At 41.5% G+C, this 24,832-nt stretch overlaps 1 protein-coding gene across 1 annotated transcript in view; it reads left to right on the top strand.

Annotated features, from left to right (window-relative positions):
• Window positions 1-24,832, top strand: part of PEAR1 (platelet endothelial aggregation receptor 1) — a 281,847-nt gene that overhangs the window by 115,817 nt on the left and 141,198 nt on the right. Inside the window, exon 2 of the mRNA XM_053705337.1 lies at window positions 5,235-5,348. Coding sequence (XP_053561312.1) covers window positions 5,236-5,348 — 113 coding nt within the window. The 5' untranslated portion in view covers window position 5,235. The remainder of the gene's footprint in view (window positions 1-5,234; window positions 5,349-24,832) is intronic.

The following is a 24,832-nucleotide window of genomic DNA, read 5'->3' on the forward strand; positions in this document are numbered from 1 at the left end:
GCACACATACATGGCAACTAACCAATACACTATTAATGCCTAGACTGCCACAACCCAATTGCAAACTACACCCCTAACCTAAAAGTTACCACACAAAAAAAACTGCCAATACATAAAAATAAAAAAAATAAAATTACAGCAAAAAAAACTAATTTCATAAAATAAAAAATCATTAAAAAAAACACCCCAAAATAAAAAAAACAAACAAGTCTAACACTAAAAGTTACTATAGCAATAGACCTTAGCAGGGCTTTTTGTAGGGCATTGCCCTAAAGTGACTTTGCCCCATTCTACAATAAAAGTAATCCCTCACCAAAAAAGAAAAGTCTATCAAAAATACCTACTCTAATAATTTCCCTGATAAGGGCATTTGGTAGGGTATTGCCCTAAAGTCACTCTATTTTGCTGCCCAAAAAACTAATTTAAAGAAAACCCTATCCAAAAAAATGATGCCCTAAAAAGAAGATTTGGTTGGGCATTGCCCTGACAAGGGCATTTGGTAGGGCAGTGCCCTAAAGTAACTTAACTGTTTTCAGTTATCTCAGCTCTTTTGTACCCTAATCTAAAACGAAAAAAACTGCAAAATTGGTACTCACAAAACTTGAATCCGGCTCCTAGGTGATCACCTCCGGTGGTACTCCTCCTCTTTCATCAATGTTGAAGCTCCGCTGGGCCAGTCTTCTTCCTTCTTTATCTTCTACCCGACCTGTCTTCATGCGGTCACCGCTGCACACTAAGGCCCCTATTTATCAAGCCGGCAACCGCAAATACGCTGGAATTCCGCAGCGTATTTGTGGCGAGCCTGATTCGCCTTATTTATCAAAGGCTACAGTCCGGCAATAGTAGAATTTTGTGACGTAACGATCACAGTGAAAGTCCGACACAGATCGATGCTTACGTCATTACAGATGTTCCGAATACAAATTTGGCACTATCTGACTACTTTTGCAAGTTAACAAATTTCTACCAGGTACGCTCGGCACTATTCCAGCCCAGCGTACCTGGTTTTCAATCCCTGGAGGCGGCGGATGCCATAGGAATAAATGGGAGTCTGAAAGCAGCGAAAGCTCATGTTTGCTGCTGCCCGATATCCCATTGATTCCTATGGGAGAATAAAGTTACGTTTTTACACCTATCACCCTAACATAACCCCCGAGTCTAAACACCCCTAATCTGCCACCCCCTACACCACCGCCACCTACATTATACTTATTAAACCCTAATCTGCTGCCCCTACACCACCGCCACCTACATTATACTTATTAACCCCTAATCTGCCCCCCCTACACTGCCACCACCTACATTATACTTATTAACCCCTAATCTGTCCCCCTACACCGCCGCCACCTACATTATGTTATTAACCCCTAATCTGCCATCCCCAACGTCGCCGCCACTATATTAAATTTATTAACCCCTAAACCTAAATCTAACCCTAACACCCCCTAACTTAAATCTGTTAGATTAGGTTTTTTTTTATTTTGGGGTGTTTTTTTAAGAGGGATTTTAGTTTTAGAATAGGCATAACTGTGGGGGGGGGGTTAATTTTGGTAATGTTTTGCTTATTTTCTGTAATGTTAGGGTTTTTTTTATTTTATGTAATGTTAGTTTTTTATCTTTATTTAATGGTAGTTTTTTGGTAACTTAGGGGGTGTAAGATTACGGATGTTAGAGGTTAGTGTATTAGAGTAGGTTATTATTTTTCCACTTTTCGCTGTCCATTGAAGTCTATAAAAAAAAAGGGGGCTGTCTCTGTGAGTGGCGAAATGTCTCCAATAGAAATAATGAGGACTCTATGTTTAAACTTTAATATTATGCCTAATACAAATCAAATAATGTTTTCAGTGTACTGCAACTTAAATTCGCTTTTATTTTCGTATGCTTAGTTAATTAATTTGAGTATTTTGTTAAAAGTTTGTCACCTTTTAAGTTGCTAGAAAAAAACAACTTCTGTAGGGAGGAAATGTTTACATGGCACACCTATGTACAGTACATTTTATTAAAAAACAACTATTTAGTACCTATAAATACGAATTTCTATGTGTTTTTTGCACATTAAGTGTACTTAAATTACAATTTCTTATGAGCATATTTAAAGGGACAGTCAAGTCCAAAAAAACTTTCATGATTCCAATAGAGCGTGCAATTTTAAACAAAAATTCCAATGTACTTTTATCACCAATTTTGCTTTGTTCTCTTGGTATTCTTAGTTGAAAGCTAAACCTAGGAGGTTCATATGCTAATTTCTTAGACCTTGAAGGCCGCCTCTAATCTAAATGAATTTGACAGTTTTTTTTACCACTAGAGGGAATTAGTTCATGTGTTTCATATAGATGACATTGAGTTCATGCACGTGAATTTACAGAGGAGGGAGCACCGATTGGCTAAAATGCAAGTCTGTCAAAAGAACTGAAATAAGGGGGCAGTCTGCAGAGGCTTAGATACAAGGTAATTACAGAGGTAAAAAGTGTATTATTAAATCTGTGTTGGTTATGCAAAACTGGGGAATGGGTAATTTAAGGGATTATCTATCTTTTAAAACAACAATTCTGGTGTTGACTGTCCCTTTAATGCAATTTATTTCTGTGTAATTTAAATACAAATTTTACTTTCTGAAAAAATTAAGATTTTAGTGAACAATTGTGTTACAATTTTTGATGCACCTTAACAATACAATGTTTTCCTGAATATTTCTGTGTGAATGCTTCAATTATTCATATGATTTTTAAATTACGAATTTAATTGTGCATTTTTGTAATGCATCCATCTCCTCCCCATCTGAAAATGCCAGACACATTGTTTTCTGGGTAAAAAAGTGACTTTATATAATGTCACCAGGGATAAAGAAGGAATGGTGAGCATTCTTATAGAACCTTACCAGCCAGAGAGCTTTTTAGAACTGAGCCCTCAGTGTTTTCAGCCAGCTTCCGGTACTGCATTGCTGCTCCTTCATCAAAGAATATCAAGAAAATTAAGCAAATTTGATAATAGAAGAAAATTGCAAAGTTGTTTAAAACTGTATGCTCTATCCAAATCATGAAAGAAATAAATAAATGTGTTTCATGTCCCTTTAACACACACACAAAATAATGTGGCAAAGTGACAGTAAATAAGCACTAAACAACATTGATGACATTTGGAAATGATTGTATCCAATTACTAAAATGCAGAGTCAGTATTATACAGCAGCTTGCAAGGGTATTGTCTGTCCTCCCACACACAATGAACTGTTTGCCACTCCTCTGTGTACCTTTGAAAGATACAGGCACACATCCAAGATAGATTAAAAAAAAAGATGCTTTTAAACAAACTCACAATCCCTCTTCTACCCCCAGGACCTGCACCCTGCAACGGCTTCCCTACATCTGGGAAATATTACCTAGCTTTTCAGAATGGATACATCTTGCTGCTGTCTCTAGCATGACACAGTAATTCTGTCCTGTTAGGCTGGGTGGTCTCAAGACATAATTGCTTTACAGAGAACTATGAGCCAATTGCTCCTCACTCAAATACATTTGAAATGTTTAATGTATGTGTAACTGGATCAAGACTCATTCCCTGGGTTTTATTAGGCAAAGTCATAGTGTATTATTTTGAAATAAAATTTGGGAAACATTTTAAAAATACGCCCCCGAGTTCACAAAAGGTTTAGACATTATTAATAAAAGTGGATCCATTTTTATTTCCCTAATATTCTCTCATGGTGCATGCAAAGACCGTCTATTTTCTTATTTTGTTTTAGTGAACAGAAAGAGAAATGCTTCCTCTCTCTTTTTTTAACATGTACCAGAAACATTGATTGACAGCAGATAATAACCAGAAGCCTCATAGAGTTTGCCCACATTTCCTTCTAACTGTAAGCTAAATTTCTTTTAATTATAGAGTTATACAAATCCCAGGTGTTTTTTATTTTCTTTACAGTTGTTTCTTACCACCTCTAATGGGAGTTAATTTCATGAATCAACCAACATTCCTGTAAAGAGGGCCCCCTGTAAATTACTCCTGAGTTTATTACCTTCCCCAATGTCACGCCCCATTATTCTGACACATTTATTTTGGAAAATGCTTTCATTTTCAGCTTTGAAGAGTTCTTATTTTCAAGAATTTATTCAATAATCATACTCAAAGCAATAATCAAAAAAGATATTCACATTGTTTAGTATTTAGACTGATTTTTGAGTTTCAGTGATGCTTTTCTTTAAGTACTTATATCAATATAACCATGCCTAATTTTGCATTGGTAATCTTGGCAAAACAAATTATGTTCTTTTTATGTATATATTGAGATGGATTAAAACAGGGCTACACAAACTATGGTCCAAGGAACTCATCTAGCCCATCAAGGCTTTGTGTGCAGAACTCTCAACTGATTCTGAGCTCTGTCCTACTGTTCCTCTGAGACATTCATTTGTCCTTATTTGCAGAATTTCTCTTAGTCCCACCCATGGAACACTCAGACACGCCCACAAACTGTCAGACACACCCACTGACCACCAGACACACCCACAATCCTGCCCATTAACCACCCATGATCCCTCCCAGCACAACTCCACCCATAAAATGGTGATGGGCCCCCGTCAACTTCCTGGGTCCCTGATACTCAGCCACAAAGGTTGGTTGGTTTGTGTTAGCACCATTTTTATTTTAAGAACATAATTTAGGATTGAAAAATCAGTTAACTAGTTTCCTATGTACTTTTTATCTAAAATCTGATTTATAATCTAATTTTACTTTTTAAGGTATTATATTTTTAATGTGTCTTTGCTTCATGTAACGTGACCCTTATCCAATCCCACCATTAGTGAATAACCCTGTGGACAAAACCTTTTTTATTTATATTTATATATATATATATATTATTTTCAAGGTTTTTTTCTAATTTTGTTTGTATTCTTCTCACTTTCTTTTCTGTTACTTTTATCTTATCTTATTTTGATTTGTCAGAGGATGTTATGTTTGATTGAAGATGTTTTGACAGAAAGCCAGTACTTTCATCAGTCTATACAGTACTCAGTAAGAAAACATCCTCTGCCTGGTCACTTCCTGTTTTCCAGATGTACTTCCTGTATTTTTATCCAAGCTGAATACTGATTGGTAGAGGAATGTATTTTTAATTCAATTACTGGCCTTCCAAGAGTTAATACAGTTATTGCAATTACTCTGTACAGACGGCACTAAACAATCTTGTTTTAAAGGGAATGTTGGATAAAATTCTATTATCTCATGTTTTTCAGAATGAAGAATTATCATCTGCTAAACATTGTATCTATACTGTGGCTGCTGATGCAGATGAAGCATGGTGACTGCCTAAGTCCAAGTGACCCCAATGTCTGCAGCTACTGGGAAAGGTGATATAAAGCAAAATAAAACATTCAGTAAGATAGTTAAAGTTGCATTGTAATCACACATATTGTATCATTAACTTGAGCACTATTTAAAGAGACATAAAAGCAAAACATAGTTTAGACAGAGACTTTTCAATTTATTTCTGTTATCAAATGGATGTTTTTGTTTTTGTTGAAGAGCATACCCAGGTAGACTAAGGAGCAGCAATGTACTACTGGAACCCAGCTCATGATTGGTGGGTACTCACATAAGCATCTTGTCATTGGCTCACCAGATACGTTGAGCTAGGTCTCAGTATTACAATGCTTCTCTGGAGCTGACCTTAAATATGTGTTTAACCATTTTGCAGAACCTATAGCTTGCTAATTATCAGTAGAACAGCAGCTGTTGATGAGCACTTTTCACTTTTGTGTGATCACATGCACACATTCTACATTGTTTCTCAGCAACTAATTATCAGTTGACCAAAGAGACCATACTTATCATGGGATAGTCCTGTTCCAAGCAATCACAATCCAAAGTTACTTATCAACAACATTATGGACTAATTTTTCACTTATCAAATTTGACAGTTAAAAGGATGTTATGAGGGGGGCGGAGTTACCCAGCAACCAAGATGGTCGCATGTTCTGGGAGCTCCGTGTATGCAGTTTCCAAAATACCCCTATTGGCAATAGGAACCCTGAACATGAATATTGGGTATTAACACAGGAAGAAGCCTGGGACATGCTAATAAAGAATTGGTGGTTGTGGGTAAAATGCTGAGCTGAAAAACTGTAGCGGAGCTCCCTGCCACATACTGCAGCGCCATTTTGGGGGATGGTGTACTGCTGCCCTACATGGAGACCCAAGTATTGTATACCGGTATTAGAGATTTACTGGAGGAGTATGGGAAGAGGATGTGCGAGAGACTTGATGCTCTTATTGTCACAATTCAAGTGGCGCGAACACGCCGCGATACCGCTGCAGAGGAGCGCAAAGCAGTACCGGAGTCACAGTGTAACACAGCACCTACAGATCTCCAGGCGTACTCTTCATCACTGACGCCAGTGGATACGGGCCTCAAGATGGAGCTCCATTCTCCCTCTGCCGCCACAAGCGGCTTGCACATATGGGGGGAAATACAGTATGGCCACTCGCACATGGGAGCAGGCTCTGTAGAGCATTGCAGCGCTCACGCATTACTAAGCACGCTTCTCTCTGTTAACAGCTCTGCGGACTTATCGCAACAATTCTGCTGGGAACACTGCCAGTCTTCGGATGCACCGGACTATGTGCCATTACTCCCCTTGGGATCTCTGGGCTGTTTGGCCTCGTTTGGAGGCTGATGGTTTTGCCCGCATGCAAATAGGATAAGCAGACTCTACAAGCAGGATTTATGAGCATCTGAGCAGTTTTATTGAGACTGTGAGAGACTATAATATTACGTTTCTTCCTCTTGGAGGCTCCCTCTTTACTATGGATTAATACCCAATGTATTAATGAAGACATACCGTCGGATTCCCAGTTGAGGACTGCCTCATGCTCCTACATATCATTTGGCGCATTTTACTGTTATTTGTATAGCTCATACTCCTGTTCATAACATATTTCTTTGCTTCTGACTGCTATCCTATGTAAGCTAGTTTACTAGTATCTGTGCCTTAGCTGGGACAATGCCTGGATTACTGTATGTTTTACCACAATAAGTATTTCCAGCTACAGGCTCTGCGATGGATGCTTACCACTTATGTATCACCCATTTTTTTTGCATCTGACTTTTACATTAGAGGGTACAAATATCACTCCCTGCTAGCATGCAATGTTCTTGACAGAGGGTTGTAACCATTATAATGTTTAGTCCCTGTTGCCCCTTTAGATTTAGCCCTGCTCTATACACACTAGCTAAAAAGGTTGAGTGGTGGTTATAGCACTACTGGAAGACATGTGATCATGTTACAGGGTGATATGCCAGTTTATTTCTGTATAGCTTGACATTTCCCTGGGTATCACTCAAATTTGTGTCTAGCTTCGGGACACGGAACTGTTATATTTGTGTATCCTGCTCTGAATTCTGAGTGGTCGTCATGAATAGCATGTTAAGGTATTAACTAATGATATATATCTAACTCTTTGGTTGATATGCCCCTTATTTAGACTATATCACATTTAGCTAGTAATCCAGTTAATTATACTACATAGATAGGCATATGCTAGACTTACTGTCCCTAACGTCTTTCTTATGTGAAACTCTGGAATTCCTGGCCACATATAATTTGTACTGAGAATGTTCCCTTAGCATTATTGTAGTCCCCATCAGAAAGGGAGTATTATTTTGTGAGGGAGAGTATTTACAGCATGAGTAAATTAAGGTGTATAATTTGCTTAATGAAGGGAATGTCATTACCAGTTATGGATCCGCCCACTAACCCCCCCCCCACACACACACACGTATGTGTGGTAAGGGATAAATAATTTATCCTCTATACTTCCTTTTAGCAGAGTTATGCAGTCTCTGCCCTGTCCGTAGAGCCTTTGCCAAAGCTTGTACCTATAGTAGTGTAAAATGGCTCTCCGGATCTTAATAATGATAGTTTCATCATGACTTTTCTTACGTGTCTTAATGTCTGCAGTTTGTTTCTCCTTATAATTTTAGTATAACTCTTAACCTACATATATATCTGCTGTAGTTTTAGAACTGATGTTGTGGTGTTTAAGGTTCAAGAGGATTTAGTTGCCGCAACTACATGTGTTTTCCATGCACTTTAGAGAGTCACCCTCTGGGGGAAGACCTGGCGGGTGTAGATGATAAGGCAGTTTCTTCAGGAAAATGAATAAGGAATACCGGTTACCTTGAACTAGCTATAAACTTGATGTATATGACTGCTTATGGGTGACGTGGTAACTCCCTCGCCAACAAGCTCTAGCCAGGCTTACCAAGATTTGTAACCTTAAAATAATAACTGGTATTTGAAACAACGATTACCCACTGGGTTGATGTACTCATTTAACCGCCCTCAGGCGACTCCTGAATCTTGCAATCCTGGTTGCTCTTTATATCATCCTAAATTGTAAACCTTAGAACTTGTAACCTCTATATTTTTAGTTTCTTTGATTGTATGTAAGCCACAGTAATGTACACAGTTCTACTTCCATCCATATTAGTACTTAGATTACTCTATGAAACAATTCCTGCAGTCTTGTTCTGACATAGTGTTTATTATTTGTATATTTAAGAGTGTCATGTTTATTTTTATGATCTCCTTCAATGTCAGTTTTAGTTTCCCAGACCTACTCATATCTCTAGATGTTTATACGATGTTCAATCAAGATTAGATTACGCTCATAATTTTCTTAGTTTCGTAACTAATGTTATAGACTTTATGAGGTATTACGATATGTCTTCAACTATGTTTTAGTTTTCAGATCCCTTGAGTGGATCTCTATAACATCGATGACACTGGAGAGTTTAAATATTAAAATGAGAGGCATTGATGAAGGGTAATGTTCTGCCCTGGCGAAGTCCTTACTAAGTGATATGCTGTTGTATGTGACTGTAAAACTGTATTATTGCTTTTGAGATATTGCCCTTTATTTTGCATATGCTGTATCTGTTTTCTTTGCCTCAATAAAAAAATTAATTAAAAAAAAAAGAAAAAAAAAGGATGTTATGTCCCAAGGCGTGCTTTAAACTGCGCTTTTTTTGGATATTGGAGGCATCCGGCCCACTAGGAGTGGAGAGGCCGTTGATGTGAGGGCCAAGGGCTACACTAAGGGAGTGTCATCTTAGCGCAGCTGGCTCCTTGAGATGATAATCTGCCTTCTGGATGCCACTATAGAATTGAGTGCGCTAAATTTAGTGCTTTTTATACCTTTACTATCCAAAGTGATCCTAATATTGTTTCTGGGGCCAGGTCTGAGTGAGAAGTGTTGAAAGATCATGTCAGACTCTCATTCAGTGCTTTGCTATTTTTTTTTATTTTTTTTTTAAGTTTTAAAATATTTATTGGAAAACCAAAAGATAGATGTACAAAAAACAAGGAGACGCAGCTCCAAGGCAAAAAATTGACATTCACGAACAAAGAATAAAGTTGAATACATCTAAAGTGAAAATAAACATCTTGGGTTGTAATAGATTGTTGAGTGTGAGTCTGACTTGTCAAGTCTTAATCCATGACCGACAAGTCTAAAGGTATGGGGGGAAGTGGGTCATAATGATTGAGAATCAAGAAAACCTTGATGAGGGTTAAGGAGAGGGAAAGAGGGAGGTGGGTGAAAAGGATACATGAGGGGGGGGTAGGGGGATAGACAGAAGACAGAGAAGGAGAGGAAGGGTTGTCCTGGTAAGGCATCCTGATAAACTCGAAAGAGGGCAGACTAAGGGGAGGCACAGTCTGGGGTCTATGCGTCCTGAGCGGTCACGTTGGGCTTCCAGTCTGTGTTGTAGGACTCCTTCCAGTCAGCCCAAATCAACTCAAATAGGTCAGATTTATTTAACTTGTAAAAAATATCCTTTTCCATCGTGTACATGTAGGCCATATTATTGCGGATCACCGCCCAACTTGGGGCTCTTTCCTTCTTCCAGGAGCATGCAATAGAGTATTTCACAGTCAAAAACAGGTAGATGCAAAAATATGCATGGTTTTTAGGAAGTGAGTGTAAGTTTTGGTGAAGAAGGGCTGATGCAAACAGCCTAGGAATCCTGATGCCCATATCCTGTAGCACCGAGAAGCACTTTTGCCAAAGAGGCTGGATCCCGGGACATTCCCACCAGATGTGTAGTGCATTACCCCTATGTCCGCAATTTCGCCAACAGTTGGGGGACACATTCGGGAATATTTTTGCTAACCTGGTAGGTACATAGTACCAGTGAGATAGAAGTTTAAAATAAGTTTCGTATAGCGTTGTACAATGGATAGCTTTCTGGGTCAAGGAGAAAGCCCGTTCCCACTCCTCGGGAGACGTGCGCCTACCCATTAGCGTCTCCCAGCGAGACAGGTGGTTAGGAGTTTCTGGGTTCTGCGAACCACCTAGTAGCGTATAGTGGATAGATAAGGGCCTGCACAATCACTCTCCCCTGATCCAGATGGACTCCCATAAGGTTAATGGGCGGTTTAGGCTGGGTTTAAAACCCCAACTGCAAAGAAAACTCTTGATCCTCTGGTATTCAAAGGGTAAATACGAAGGGACCTGATCCTCTGCACTAATTTGAGATAGTTGTTTAAAAGAGTCACGGGGAGCCGTGGACCAAAGGTCCGAAATACTATTAATACCTAATTGGGCCCATTTATTAGGATGAGAGTCTTGTAAACCCGAGAGGAGGCCCGCTAAGGAGGTAACTGGGGAAGGGTGTGGGGCAACGTGAGGATGGTGGCGTATTTTATCCCAAAAGCTGAGACATTCATGTACAACAGGATTGGTTAAGGCCAACTCTCTTCGACAATGTGGGGGGGTCCAAATTAGGTCCCGTAGGGTAATTTGGAAAGGCAGTGAGGCCTGTTCTATGGATTTCCATTTGGCATCCGACGACCTAACCCCCCATTGGGAAACATGGGTTAGCATTGCACCCTCATAATATCGTGTCACTGACGGAGAAGCTATGCCCCCCATGGACTTAGGGAGTTGGAGCACTCTATGCGCGACTCTGGGGGGTTTATCCATCCAGATAAATTTAATAAACCCGCTCTGGAATTGGAGAAGCAGGTGTCTCGGTAAGTTAATGGGGAGGCAGCGGAATAGGTACGTAAGCCTGGGGAGGAACGACATCTTCAGCGCCGCAATCCTACCCAGCCAGGATACATGCTGGAGATTCCAGTCCTTCCTCAGGGAACGGAGGGAGGTCAGGAGAGGAAGATAGTTATCTTTAATTGTTTGTGGAAGGCTGCTAGAAATCCTAATACCCAAGTGATGAACAGAATGTTCAGTCCAATTGAATTTATAGGTCTCGGTGAGGGGGACTAATTGTGTACTGGTGAACCCTGGCGTGTACACTTGCGTTTTTGACAGATTTAACTTGTAATAAGAATGGGCCCCGAACGTGGTGAGCAAATCAAGAAGTCTGGGGATCCCCCGCTCAGGATGAGACAAAAAAAGGGTAACGTCGTCGGCAAAAAGTGCGATTTTGTGCGAGGTGCCTGACAAGGTGACACCTTTGATTTGGGGGTCAGACCTAATCTGCTCAGCCAAAGGTTCTATTGAAAGAGCAAACAAGAGCGGCGAGAGGGGGCACCCCTGCCTGGTCCCATTAGTGATAGAGAAGAGAGAGGAGTGAAAGCCCAAGCCTCTCACAGAGGCGGTAGGATAGGAGTAGAGAGCCTGGATGGCCGCTATGAAATCGGGAGGGAAATGGAATCTCTCAAGGACTGCCCAAAGGTATTGCCATCTGACCCGGTCAAAGGCCTTCTCAGCGTCGAGAGAGATGACCGCGAGCGGCCTCCCGAGTCGTGAGGCGGAAGTGAGTATGTTAAGGAGACGCCTCGTGTTGTCCGGACCCTCTCGAAGGGGGACAAATCCTACCTGATCCGGGTCAATAAGGGAAGGTAGAAGGTTGGAGAGACGATTGGCCAGAATCTTTGAATAGAACTTAATGTCCGTGTTTATCAAAGAGATGGGCCTGTAACTCGCGCAGAGCGATGGGTCCTTGTCCGGCTTGAGGATGGTGATAATGTTAGCCTCAAGAAATTCACTCCCAAAGCTGCCTTCCTCTCTAGCCAAGTTATAGAATTTTAGCAGTAACGGGGCAAGTTCCTGGGTATAGGTTTTATAGAAGTGGGCCGGGTAACCGTCCGGGCCAGGGGCCTTAAAAGACTTTGCGTTCTTAATAACTCTCAAGACCTCTGGAAGAGAGAAGGGGGAGCTCAAGACATCCCGTTGTTCTGGGGCCAGAGTGGGTAGCGATAGAGTCTTAAGGAAAGTTTCCATTACCTCTTGAGAAGAGGATCTAGGAGACTCAGCCGTGGCTATATTATAGAGCTTGGCATAGTAGTCGGCAAACGCCTCACCTATCTGGGACGGGATTTGGAGATGAGATCCCGATGATTGAATGGAATGGATCCTGGATGCCCCTAATCTGGAGTATCGGCTTTATTACCTTTATAGTAAAATAAGTGTTTGAGCTTGGTGAGGTTAAGTTGGGTTCTGCGCAGTTCGATCCTGGATATGTGGTCTTTAATCTCAATAATTTGAGAGGTGGTCTCTGCCGAGACTGTAACTCTATTGCACGCCTCTAGTTGTCTCAACTTAATATGGGCCTGTGAGAGAGTGAGGCCTGCCTGCTTTCTAAGATGCGATTGTTTAGTGATAAAAAGACCTCTAATTGTAGCTTTCGCCGCGCCCCATAATGTGTCGTCCCTAACCGAATGATTATCATTAGTTTGAATAAATTGGGTGATATCTCTACGAAGTTCCTCCCTAAAGGGTATGTCCTCTAGAATCTGGTGGGGCAGTCTCCATTTAGGTCTAATATGAGTGGTGTTAGTGGAAATTATGTCAGCCTGAACTGAGTCATGGTCGGACCAGGGGCAGAGGGAGATTTTGGCCTTCTTAACTAAGTCTAAAGAGTCAGCTGTAGAAAAGATGTAATCGAGCCTGGAGTATAATTTGTGAGGGTGTGAGAAATGGGTGTAGTCGTGATCCCTGGGGTGTAGGGCTCTCCATATGTCATACAAGCCCGAGGCAGTCATTATTTGGCGGAAACTGTGTGAGAGTTGTTTAGCTAGAGAGGGTGCTGGGTCTGTGGACCTAGGTTTTCTATCTATCGAGTGGTCCCAGACCATGTTAAAGTCCCCTGCTATAAGGACTCTCCCCTGTTGGACTTGGGAAAGGACATGAAGAATGTGTTTGAGGAAACGTGGCTGTTTAGAGTTTGGAAGATATACGGACACTAGGGTATAAGTGACATGATTTATTTTACAGATCAGGATAACATATCTTGCCTGGGGATCACTGATAACTTGTACCTTTTCAAAGACCAGGCACTTGTGTAACAATATCGCCACCCCTCTGGCTTTTTTAGTGTAAGAGGCAACTTCCATGTGGGTATAGGACTTAGTAATGAGCCTGAGGGGTTCCTTGTCAAGCCAGTGGGTCTCCTGGAGGAATACCACATCAGGGTTGTGATGGCTCAACGTCCTGAGTAGCAGGCTACGTTTGTGAGGCGAGTTAAGACCTCTAACATTATGAGTCAGAAGCCTAATAGTAGACATAGTCAGTGGTAAGGATGGGAGAGTAGGACTTATTGAAAAATCTAACTTGTGTTGTGGATCGAGTGAAGGAGGGAAGAAACAGCAAGAAAAGGGGAGGGCGGGGGAGGGGGAGCACCAGAGAGAGTGCTCAAAAGTGTGGTGGAATTAGTCCACCTCAAAGAGTCCTAAAGTGGACTTCTATGTGGGGGCAGAGCAGTTGAGGAGATTACTCTTAGGTACACAATATAGAGAGCATACCTAACAACAGCCCCGCTCTGCGGTAAGTGAATACTTAAATATAAATTAACACTAATAAATGCACTAAATAAACTGTTAGATAACAACAACATAATAACCAACAGAACATACTTAAGCAAAATATGTTTAGCATGTGATGTAAACACAGAACAGTACAGTGAACCTGAGCAACAGTAAACCACCGGGTGGTTGTAAGTGAGGAGCAACATTTGTCCCAAATGATGGTTGAATAAGGCTAACCCCAAGAATTAGGGGATGCCTGTGGGCTGAGGAAGTTTTGCTCTTTTGGCTCTGCGTTCATTAACAGTCCACTCAGGAGCGGAAGCCCGCAACTTAGGGTGAGGAGGATCCTGTTGAGGAGGTGGCTCAGGTCTGAGTCCCCAGTTAGTGAGGAGAGTTAGGCTTTGGGCTAAAGTTGTAGCTACAAAGGTTTGATTGTCTTTGGAGATAATGAGGCGAGTTGGGAAACCCCATCTATATTTGATGTTGTTTTTTCTGAGAGTGGTGGTGACTGATTGATAGTGGCGTCTCTGTTGTAGAGTGTAAGCCGAGAGGTCAGGAAGAAGCTGTATGTCTTTGAATTTCTCGCTCAGAGATGGTTTCTTGAAGGCTGCCTGCATCAGCCTATCCTTGTATAGGAAGCTGTGAAAGCAAACTATTACATCTCGTGGTTTATCTTATGCCACATTTCTAGCACGGAGTGCTCTGTGTGCCCGTTCCATGGTGGCGGTCAAACCCTCTGGGCTACCTATCAACTGGTGAAAGAGTTCCTTCAAGAAGTCTTGAAGATCGGATGGCGCGACTGTTTCCGGGATACCACGAAATCTGATATTATTGCGCCTGGACCTGTCCTCCACATCTGCCACTTTAAGTTCCAGTTGGGAGATTTGGTCAGCCAAACATTCAGAGTAGGCTAAGAGATTGGACTGATCCACCACCAAGTCATCTTGTTTCCTTTCTAGAGCATCCACTCTCTCCCCAACTTCTGAGATCTCTTTTTTAAGCTCCGCTGAACTTCGCTGAATTTTCTGTGTGATTAATTTAGTCTGCGAGGCCAGCAATTTCTTTAATGATTTCTCAGTGATGAAGTGTTGTGAGGCTGACGCAGATTGGATACTTGATTGGGACTCTTCATCCTGTGAATCATGATCACTCATCTCTCCTTGTGGATCCATGGCTGGGCTCTTGGGTCGTTGTGAGAAGTGGTCATAGACTGTCTTCTTGGTTTTTGAAGCTGATTTAAGGGGCTTCCTACCCAGGTGTGGCATGTTGTTAGGGCTATATGTAGTCGATGTACTCTAATCCCGGTGAGCCTAGGATAGAATTACAAAAGGCTGTACTGTTCTGCTGCAAAGAAAATAGGTTAGTGAGTCATATCACATAAAAAAGTTATACATTACTCTAAGTGTTGCAGAGCGGGGCTGATCGCCAAAAAGGATATAAGGCTCACATGTTGTATACTAACACTTACATACAATAAGTCAACCCTGAACCCTCACCTCAGGGAAGATGGGGATACGACCCGAAGGAAGGGGACGGGAGATTGGATGTGACCCACACAGACAAGCCGAGTGGGAGCGGGGAGGTGAGGGAAAGGCAAACAAACAGAGGCAAGAAGGTTAGATATACAATCTAGCTATACGGTAAATACCAATCCAAAGAAACTTCCCACTAGGGCCCTCGAGGTGTGACTCTGTAGCGTGCAGTTACTTGGGTATAAACTTTAGGGTGAGACTCTGTATTGTTCTAAAACCTAGACACACTCTTACACTAAGCTGTACTTTAGGGTATATGGTAACGTCTATCAGAGTAGCCCAAATGAACCTGGAAACTTAGACTAATTTTGCACCAGGCTAGTTTGAAGCGTACACCCAGTAGTCGAGATGAGGCTGGTATGTATCAAAGCCTAACTAAGTAGGGCTGGGTGTTGGGGGCATAGCTTTATAGGATGTAATGCCTATGCACCAGCTTGTAAAGGCTTGTGTCTTGAAGTTGCAGAACAAAGTGTATATAATATCTGTTCTAAACTGTCAATGTGTTCTAGGTCTACCCTAGATTAAAACCAAGCAAGAGGATGATTGCTCAAATCCCTATCTGGGTCCGTGTGCCCCCCAGTAATAGTAGTAGTGAAAGTTATGTATTGGAGTGGCACTAAAGTGGCGCCAAAGTGACACCTAAACAATAGTGTTATTGGGAGATATGCTGTCTCTAACTGGTGTGTGCACCATAAGATGGAACCTGTTGGAGGAAAAAGGCAGGTTAAATCAAAAACACTACACCCTGAACTTGAAGGACAGGGACACCTGAGCTGACACAGCAGCTATACTATAAAATATGCAGCCTGTGAATCTGCTCAATCTGATACAAAAAAAAAAAAAAAAAAAAAAAAAGGTCAATGAACAAAACTATATGAGACAAGGCTATTTTTGAGATTGCAGATCTGTTCCAAAAATGTCCATGCAACTGAAATACTGCACAGTGGTGAGGAGTATCCCCAGACTAGGTATGTGGGGTAATATAAGCCAAGTATTTTTGTTCTGTGGTCAGGACACAAATTCAACACAGTACTTGTAGCTCCAGCAAATACTAAACAGGAACTGCCAAATGGTGTAAGGTGGTAACTTAGGGAAGTGGGGCAGTTTTTAAGGGAGCCAACAGGCCCAATTGTGGAGTAAGAAATGTCTCTGAAGTATTATCCAGTACCCAAGTCTAGTGCGATGTAAAGCTTAGCTTGGAGGTCAGGATTCTATCTCCTGTATGCGGGGTACCAGCACTGTATTAATGTCAAAAGACAAGTAGCCCCCTGCAGCTGTGAGGGAATTTACATATAACTCACCCGGTCTGTCTCAGTGGGAAAGTTTCGTTTCGGCCTCTCTGGAGGGTCTGCTTGTTGTCCTGAAGCTGAGCAGAATATTTCCAGCAGATCTGGAGGCCTCAAGACCCACCGGGTACCCTCTCCCCAAGCAAGCAAAATGGCCGCAGTTCGCGCCAGAAGGCCCCCACAGGCCCAGCACCCAAAAGTCTCACCTCGGCGCTGCTCCAGGAACACACAGGGGACTCCGACAAATCTCTCACCTCCTCCGCTGCTCCCCAGTAGTCCGCGCGGAAGGCGCAAGATGTCCGATTGGTCAGAAGAAGTTTGAGAGCTATGCGTTGCCTAAGGCCGGATCAGCTAATCCCCCACTTCCTCAAGTCCACTGGTGCGGATTAGTTCTTCGGCTCCGGAGCGGAACCCAGTACAGCCACTGATGGTAATGCTGTGATGTCTGTGTGGTGCTCGTTTAGAGTAGGGTAAAGAGCAGGCCAGGCCCGTGTCCACAGTATTGTCTTCTTCTCTGATCAGGCCCGGTTGCTCATACAGGCCTAACTTAGTGTCTCTGGGAGTATCCGCCTCATACCGGGGCCCCTACAATGCTTCATGTGTCGCTGACAGCCCTCAAAACTTCTGCATGGGGCTACGTTCGTTTATACTGCTTAGAGAGGTAAGTTTAGCTCGCAAGTGTGTGGGGTTCTTCTTACCTCCGATAGATAGTTGCTCTGCACTCGCGGCAATATGGCCGCGCTTCGCGCCAAACCAGGCTGATGTTTATGAAAAGGTCTCAACCTTCTCAGCTGTCCTCAACTGTCTCTATGTCCCCTCCGTAAGGGGATCCGACTGGTCTCTGCTCGAATCTTTACCTCCCGGAGGTGAAGCGTGACCAATCCTCTGGAACTGCATATAACAGCGGATTGCGGCTAAGTCCTGCAGTCGGAGAAGGCTGGCCCGTTGTCCCCACAGGTAGTTCTTCTCTTTGGATCTCCTCTCCTTTATCCAAGCTTTGACTGAGCTGCACAGCCACTCCGGAGCGGAGCCCCGACCCTCCGGAGTCAAATGCAGATGGCCGCCAGTCACCAGTGTCTTGGCGTAATGTAAAGAGGATTTTCCTTCCTGTAAAAACGGTACTCTTCTCTCTAATCCAGGCAGGGGACACCTAATAGGTTTTTCTAGAGGATATCTCACAAATAGTAAAGATTAAGCAGCTTAAATCTTATTTTTATGAGTTTTCTATAGCTAAAAAGTCTGGAGCTCCTAACAAATGCGACTGAGCTGCACGGCAGTTAACTCCGCCCCGTGCTATTTTTAATAAAGACTGAAGAAATTCTGTTCCTGATCTATCCACCCGGTTCTGACCTTGGCACAATTTCTGGCTCATGCTACCTGTCTGATTCCTGTACTAAGTTATCTGTGGACTGACTGGAACTGCTTCTTGGTTAAAGAGCTTGCCTTCTCCTTCTATTCTGATGCCAGGTTTTGGACAGATCTTCTGGTATTTGTAATAATTTTACGTTATAAAATTTGCAGAACTCACAAATCCACCATTGTTCAACTTCAAGAACTTTTTATTAACTGCAGAAAACCCACCCGTTTCACTGTAATACCTCAGTGTCAGAATATAGGAACTGCAACAAACATACAGCTAGATTACGAGTTTTGAGCGCTATAGGAATTTTAACGACCGCCACAAAAACAGTGTTATTTCACCTCCCTATAGCGCTGGTATTACAAGTTTTAAAAAAAGCAGACTTGTGCGGGCGATATGGTTGCGTTGAGCTCCATGCCGCACCGAAAACAAGCGCTGCTTTGACCTGCTCATGCACAATTTCCCCATAGACATCAATGGGGAGAGCCGGCAAAAAAAAAGCCTAACACCTGCGATCGCGGAATGAAAAGCTCTGTAACGCAGCCCCATTGATGTCTATGGGGAAATAAAAAGTTATGTTTAAACCTAACACCCTAACATAAACCCATAGTCTAAACACCCCTAATCTGCCGCCCCAACATCGCCGCCACCTACATACAGTTATTACCCCCTAATCTGCTGCCCCCGACATCGCCGCCACCTACATACAGTTATTAACCCCTAATCTGCCGACCCCAACATCGCCACCACCTACATAAAACTTTTAACCCCTAATCTGCCACTCCCGATGTCGCCGCCACTATACTAAAGTTATTAACCCCTAAACCTCTGGCCTCCCACATCACTACCACTAAATAAATCCATTAACCCCTAACCCTAACGTAACCCTAAGCCTAACACCCCCTAACTTTAACATAATTAAAATACAGCTAAACTAAAGTTACAATAATTAACTAAATAATACTTATTTAAAACTAAATACATACTTACCTGTGAAATAATACCTAAGCTAGCTACAATATAACTAATAGTTATATTGTAGCTAGCTTAGGTTTTATTTTTATTTCACAGGTAAGTTTGTAATTATTTTAACTAGGTAGACTAGTTAGTAAATAGTTATTAACTATTTACTAACTACCTAGTTAAAATAAATACAAACTTACCTGTGAAAGAAAACCTAACCTGCCTTACACTAAAAACATAATTTATGTAAGAACTTACCTGATAAATTCATTTCTTTCATATTAGCAAGAGTCCATGAGCTAGTGACGTATGGGATATACATTCCTACCAGGAGGGGCAAAGTTTCCCAAACCTCAAAATGCCTATAAATACACCCCTCACCACACCCACAAATCAGTTTAACAAATAGCCAAGAAGTGGGGTGGTAAGAAAAAAGTGCGAAAGCATATAAAATAAGGAATTGGAATAATTGTGCTTTATACAAAAAAATCATAACCACCACAAAAAGGGTGGGCCTCATGGACTCTTGCTAATATGAAAGAAATGAATTTATCAGGTAAGTTCTTACATAAATTATGTTTTCTTTCATGTAATTAGCAAGAGTCCATGAGCTAGTGACGTATGGGATAATGACTACCCAAGATGTGGATCTTTCCACGCAAGAGTCACTAGAGAGGGAGGGATAAAATAAAGACAGCCAATTCCTGCTGAAAATAATCCACACCCAAAATAAAGTTTAATGAAAACATAAGCAGAAGATTCAAACTGAAACCGCTGCCTGAAGTACTTTTCTACCAAAAACTGCTTCAGAAGAAGAAAACACATCAAAATGGTAGAATTTAGTAAAAGTATGCAAAGAGGACCAAGTTGCTGCTTTGCAAATCTGATCAACCGAAGCTTCATTCCTAAACGCCCAGGAAGTAGAAACTGACCTAGTAGAATGAGCTGTAATCCTTTGAGGCGGAGTTTTACCCGACTCGACATAGGCATGATGAATTAAAGATTTCAACCAAGATGCCAAAGAAATGGCAGAAGCTTTCTGGCCTTTTCTAGAACCGGAAAAGATAACAAATAGACTAGAAGTCTTTCGGAAAGACCTAGTAGCTTCAACATAATATTTCAAAGCTCTAACAACATCCAAAGAATGCAACGATTTCTCCTTAGAATTCTTAGGATTAGGACATAATGAAGGAAACACAATTTCTCTACTAATGTTGTTGGAATTCACAACCTTAGGTAAAAATTCAAAAGAAGTTCGCAACACCGCCTTATCCTGATGAAAAATCAGAAAAGGAGACTCACAAGAAAGAGCAGATAATTCAGAGACTCTTCTGGCAGAAGAGATTGCCAAAAGGAACAAAACTTTCCATGAAAGTAATTTAATGTCCAATGAATGCATGGGTTCAAAAGGAGGAGCTTGAAGAGCCCCCAGAACCAAATTCAAACTCCAAGGAGGAGAAATTGACTTAATGACAGGTTTTATATGAACCAAAGCTTGTACAAAACAATGAATATCAGGAAGATTAGCAATCTTTCTGTGAAAAAGAACAGAAAGAGCAGAGATTTGTCCTTTCAAGGAACTTGCGGACAAACCCTTATCTAAACCATCCTGAAGAAGCTGTAAAATTCTCGGTATTCTAAAAGAATGCCAAGAAAAATGATGAGAAGGACACCAAGAAATATAAGTCTTCCAGACTCTATAATATATCTCTCTAGATACAGATTTACGAGCCTGTAACATAGTATTAATCACAGAGTCAGAGAAACCTCTTTGACCAAGAATCAAGCGTTCAATCTCCATACCTTTAAATTTAAGGATTTGAGATCCTGATGGAAAAAAGGACCTTGCGACAGAAGGTCTGGTCTTAACGGAAGAGTCCACGGTTGGCAAGAGGCCATCCGGACAAGATCCGCATACCAAAACCTGTGAGGCCATGCCGGACTTACCAGCAGAACAAACGAGCATTCCTTCAGAATCTTGGAGATTACTCTTGGAAGAAGAACTAGAGGCAGAAAGATATAGGCAGGATGATACTTCCAAGGAAGTGATAATGCATCCACTGCCTCCGCCTGAGGATCCCGGGATCTGGACAGATACCTGGGAAGTTTCTTGTTTAGATGAGACGCCATCAGATCTATTTCTGGAAGTTCCCACATTTGAACAATCTGAAGAAATACCTCTGGGTGAAGAGACCATTCGCCCGGTTTGGCGACTGAGATAATCCGCTTCCCAATTGTCTATACCTGGGATATGAACCGCAGAGATTAGACAGGAGCTGGATTCCGCCCAAACCAGAATTCGAGATACTTCTTTCATAGCCAGAGGACTGTGAGTCCCTCCTTGATGATTGATGTATGCCACAGTTGTGACATTGTCTGTCTGAAAACAAATGAACGTTTCTCTCTTCAGAAGAGGCCAAGACTGAAGAGCTCTGAAAATTGCACGGAGTTCCAAAATATTGATCGGTAATCTCAAAGATTTTTTGCGCCAAAAAAGTCTGCGCCAAAAATGACGCAATAAAATGAAGCATTTTCAGCCCCCGTGAGCCTAACAGCCCACAGGGAAAAAAAGTCAAATTTTTAAGGTAAGAAAAATGATTGATTCAAATGCATTATCCCAAATATGAAACTGACTGTCTGAAAATAAGGAATGTTGAACATCCTGAGTCAAGGCAAATAAATGTTTGAATACATATATTTAGAACTTTATTAAAAAAGTGCCCAACCATAGCTTAGAGTGTCACAGAAAATAAGACTTACTTACCCCAGGACACTCATCTACATGTTTGTAGAAAGCCAAACCAGTACTGAAACGAAAATCAGCAGAGGTAATGGTATATATATAAGAGTATATCGTCGATCTGAAAAGGGAGGTAAGAGATGAATCTCTACGACCGATAACAGAGAACCTATGAAATAGACCCCGTAGAAGGAGATCATTGAATTCAAACAGGCAATACTCTCCTCACATCCCTCTGACATTCACTGCACGCTGAGAGGAAAACCGGGCTCCAACCTGCTGCGGAGCGCATATCAACGTAGAATCTAGCACAAACTTACTTCACCACCTCCATAGGAGGCAAAGTTTGTAAAAACTGATTTGTGGGTGTGGTGAGGGGTGTATTTATAGGCATTTTGAGGTTTGGGAAACTTTGCCCCTCCTGGTAGGAATGTATATCCCATACGTCACTAGCTCATGGACTCTTGCTAATTACATGAAAGAAACCTAACATTATAAGAAAAAAAAACGTTAAAATTACTAAAAAATAAAAATAAGTAAATTACATTAAAAAAACACTAAATTACAAAGATTAAGAAACAAATTATCAAAAATAAAAAAGAATTACACCTAATCTAATAGCTCTATCAAAATAAAAAAGCCCCCCAAAATAAAAAAAACCCTAGCCTACAATAAACTACCAATGGACCTTAAAAGGGCCTTTTGTGGGGCATTGCCCCAAAGATAACAGCTCTTTTACCTGTAAAAAAAAAATACAAGCACCCCCCCAATTGTAAAACCCACCACCCCCACACCGAACCCCCCCAAATAAAATAACTATCTAAAAAAAAACTAAGCTCCCCAATTCTCTGAAAAGGGCATTTGTATGGCCATTGCCCTTAAAAGGGCATTTAGCTCTTTTACATGCCCAGACCCTAAACTAAAAATAAAACCCACCCAAAAAACCCTTTAAAAAAACCTAACACTAACCCCCGACGATCCACTTACAGTTCTTGAAGTCCCACTTGAAAGATCCATCCAGCCGGTGAAGTCATCATCCATGTGGCAGGAAGCCTTCATTCAGGCGGTCTCTTCGATCTTCATCCATCCAGTGAAGTCCTCATCCAGGCGGCAAGCAGTCTTCATCCAGATGGCATCTTCCATCTTCATCCATCCCGTGCGGAGCGGGTCCATCCTGAAGACATGGAAGAAGGCGTGGAGTATCCTCTTCATACGGTCTCCGTCGTACACTGGAACTTCAATGCAAGTGACTTCATCCAAGATGGCGTCCCTTGCATTGCTATTGGCTGAAAGATTTCAATTAGCCAATAGGATTAGAGCTGCTAAAATCCTATTGGCTGTTCCAATCAGCCAATAGGATTGAGCTCTCATGCTATTGGCTGTTCCAATCAGCCAATAGAATGAGAGCTCAATCCTATTGGCTGATTGGAACAGCCAATAGGGTGAGAGCTCAATCCTATTGGCTGATTGGAACAGCCAATAGGATTTTAGCAGCTCTAATCCTATTGGCTGATTGAAATCTTTCAGCCAATAGGAATGCAAGGGACGCCATCTTGGATGACGTCACTTGCATTGAAGATCCAGTGTACGGCAGAGACCGTATGAAGAGGATGCTCCACGCCGGATGTCTTCAGGATGGACCCGCTCCATGCCGGATGGATGAAAATAGAAGATGTCGTCTGGATGAAGGCTTCTTGCTGCCTTGATGAGGACTTCGCCGGATGGATGAAGATAGAAGAGGCCGTCTGGATGAAGACTTCTTTCCGCATGGATGATGACTTTGCAGGCTGGATGGATCCTTCAAGCGGGACTTCAAGAATTGTAAGTGTATCGTCGGGGGTTAGTGTTAGGTTTTTTTAAAGGGCTTTTTGGGTGGGTTTTATTTTTAGTTTAGGGTCTGGGCATGTAAAAGAGCTAAATGCCCTTTTAAGGGCAATGCCCATACAAATGCCCTTTTCAGGGCAATGGGGAGCTTAGTTTTTTTTAGATAGTTATTTTATTTTGGAGGGTTGGTTTTGGGGGTGGTGGGTTTTACTGTTGGGGGGTGTTTGTATTTTTTTACAGGTAAAAGAGCTTTTATCTTTGGGGCAATGCCCCCCAAAAGGCCCTTTTAAGGGCCATTGGTAGTTTATTGCAGGCTAGGGTTTTTTTTTTATTTTGGGGGGGCTTTTTTATTTTGATAGGGCTATCATTTGTTTCTTATTTTTCGTAATTTAGTTATTTTATTATTTTTGGTAATTAGATACTTTTTGTAATTTTTAGAGTAGTGTTAGGATTTTTTTAATGTGTAGTTTAGTTTATTTTAATTGGAAGTTAGTTTAGTTGTAGTTTAATAATTATCTTATTTTAATTGTTAGTTTAAAATTTATTTATTTAATTTGACAGGAAAGTATTAATTTAATTTAAGATAGGGAAATTGTAATTTTAATATAAATTTAGGGGGTCGTTAGGTTTAGGGTTTAATAGGTATATTATAGTATATTTCGTTCTGGGGGGCTTTCGGTTTAGGGGTTAATAGTTTATTTTAGTATATCTCATTGTGGGGGGCTTGCGGTTTAGGGATTAATAGGTTTATTATAGCGGTGGTGTGGGCGGACGGCAGATTAGGGGTTAATAATATTTAAATAGTGTTTTTTATGTGGGAGGGCGGCGGTTTAGGGGTAAATAACGTTATTATAGTAGCGATGATGTCGGGGAGTGACGGAATAGGGGTTAATATATTTTAATAGTGACGGCGATGTTGAGAACAGCAGATTAGGGGTTAATACATTTATTATAGTGTGTGCGTTGCGGGAGGGCCTCGGTTTAGGGGTTAATAGGTAGTTTATGGGTGTTAGTGTACTTTTTAACACTTTAGTTATGAGTTTTATGCTACAGTTTTGTAGCGTAAAACTCATAACTACTGACTTTAGATGGTGGTACGGATCTTGTGGTTATAGTGTACTGCTCACGTTTTGGCCTCCCAGGCAAACTCATAATACCAGCGCTATGGGAGTCCCATTGAAAAGTGTGGTACTGACATTGCGTGACAGGCTAAAAGGTGTGCAGTACACCTATACTGACAAGACTCGTAATAGCAGCATTAGGGAAAATGAAGCATTATGGGCCATAACGCTGCTTTTTCACTCATAACGCCAAACTCGTAATCTAGCTGATAGACAATAACAACTTGAGCAAACCAT

This window comes from Bombina bombina, chromosome 1, assembly GCF_027579735.1.
Source record: "Bombina bombina isolate aBomBom1 chromosome 1, aBomBom1.pri, whole genome shotgun sequence".
NCBI classification, from domain to species: Eukaryota; Metazoa; Chordata; class Amphibia; order Anura; family Bombinatoridae; genus Bombina; species Bombina bombina.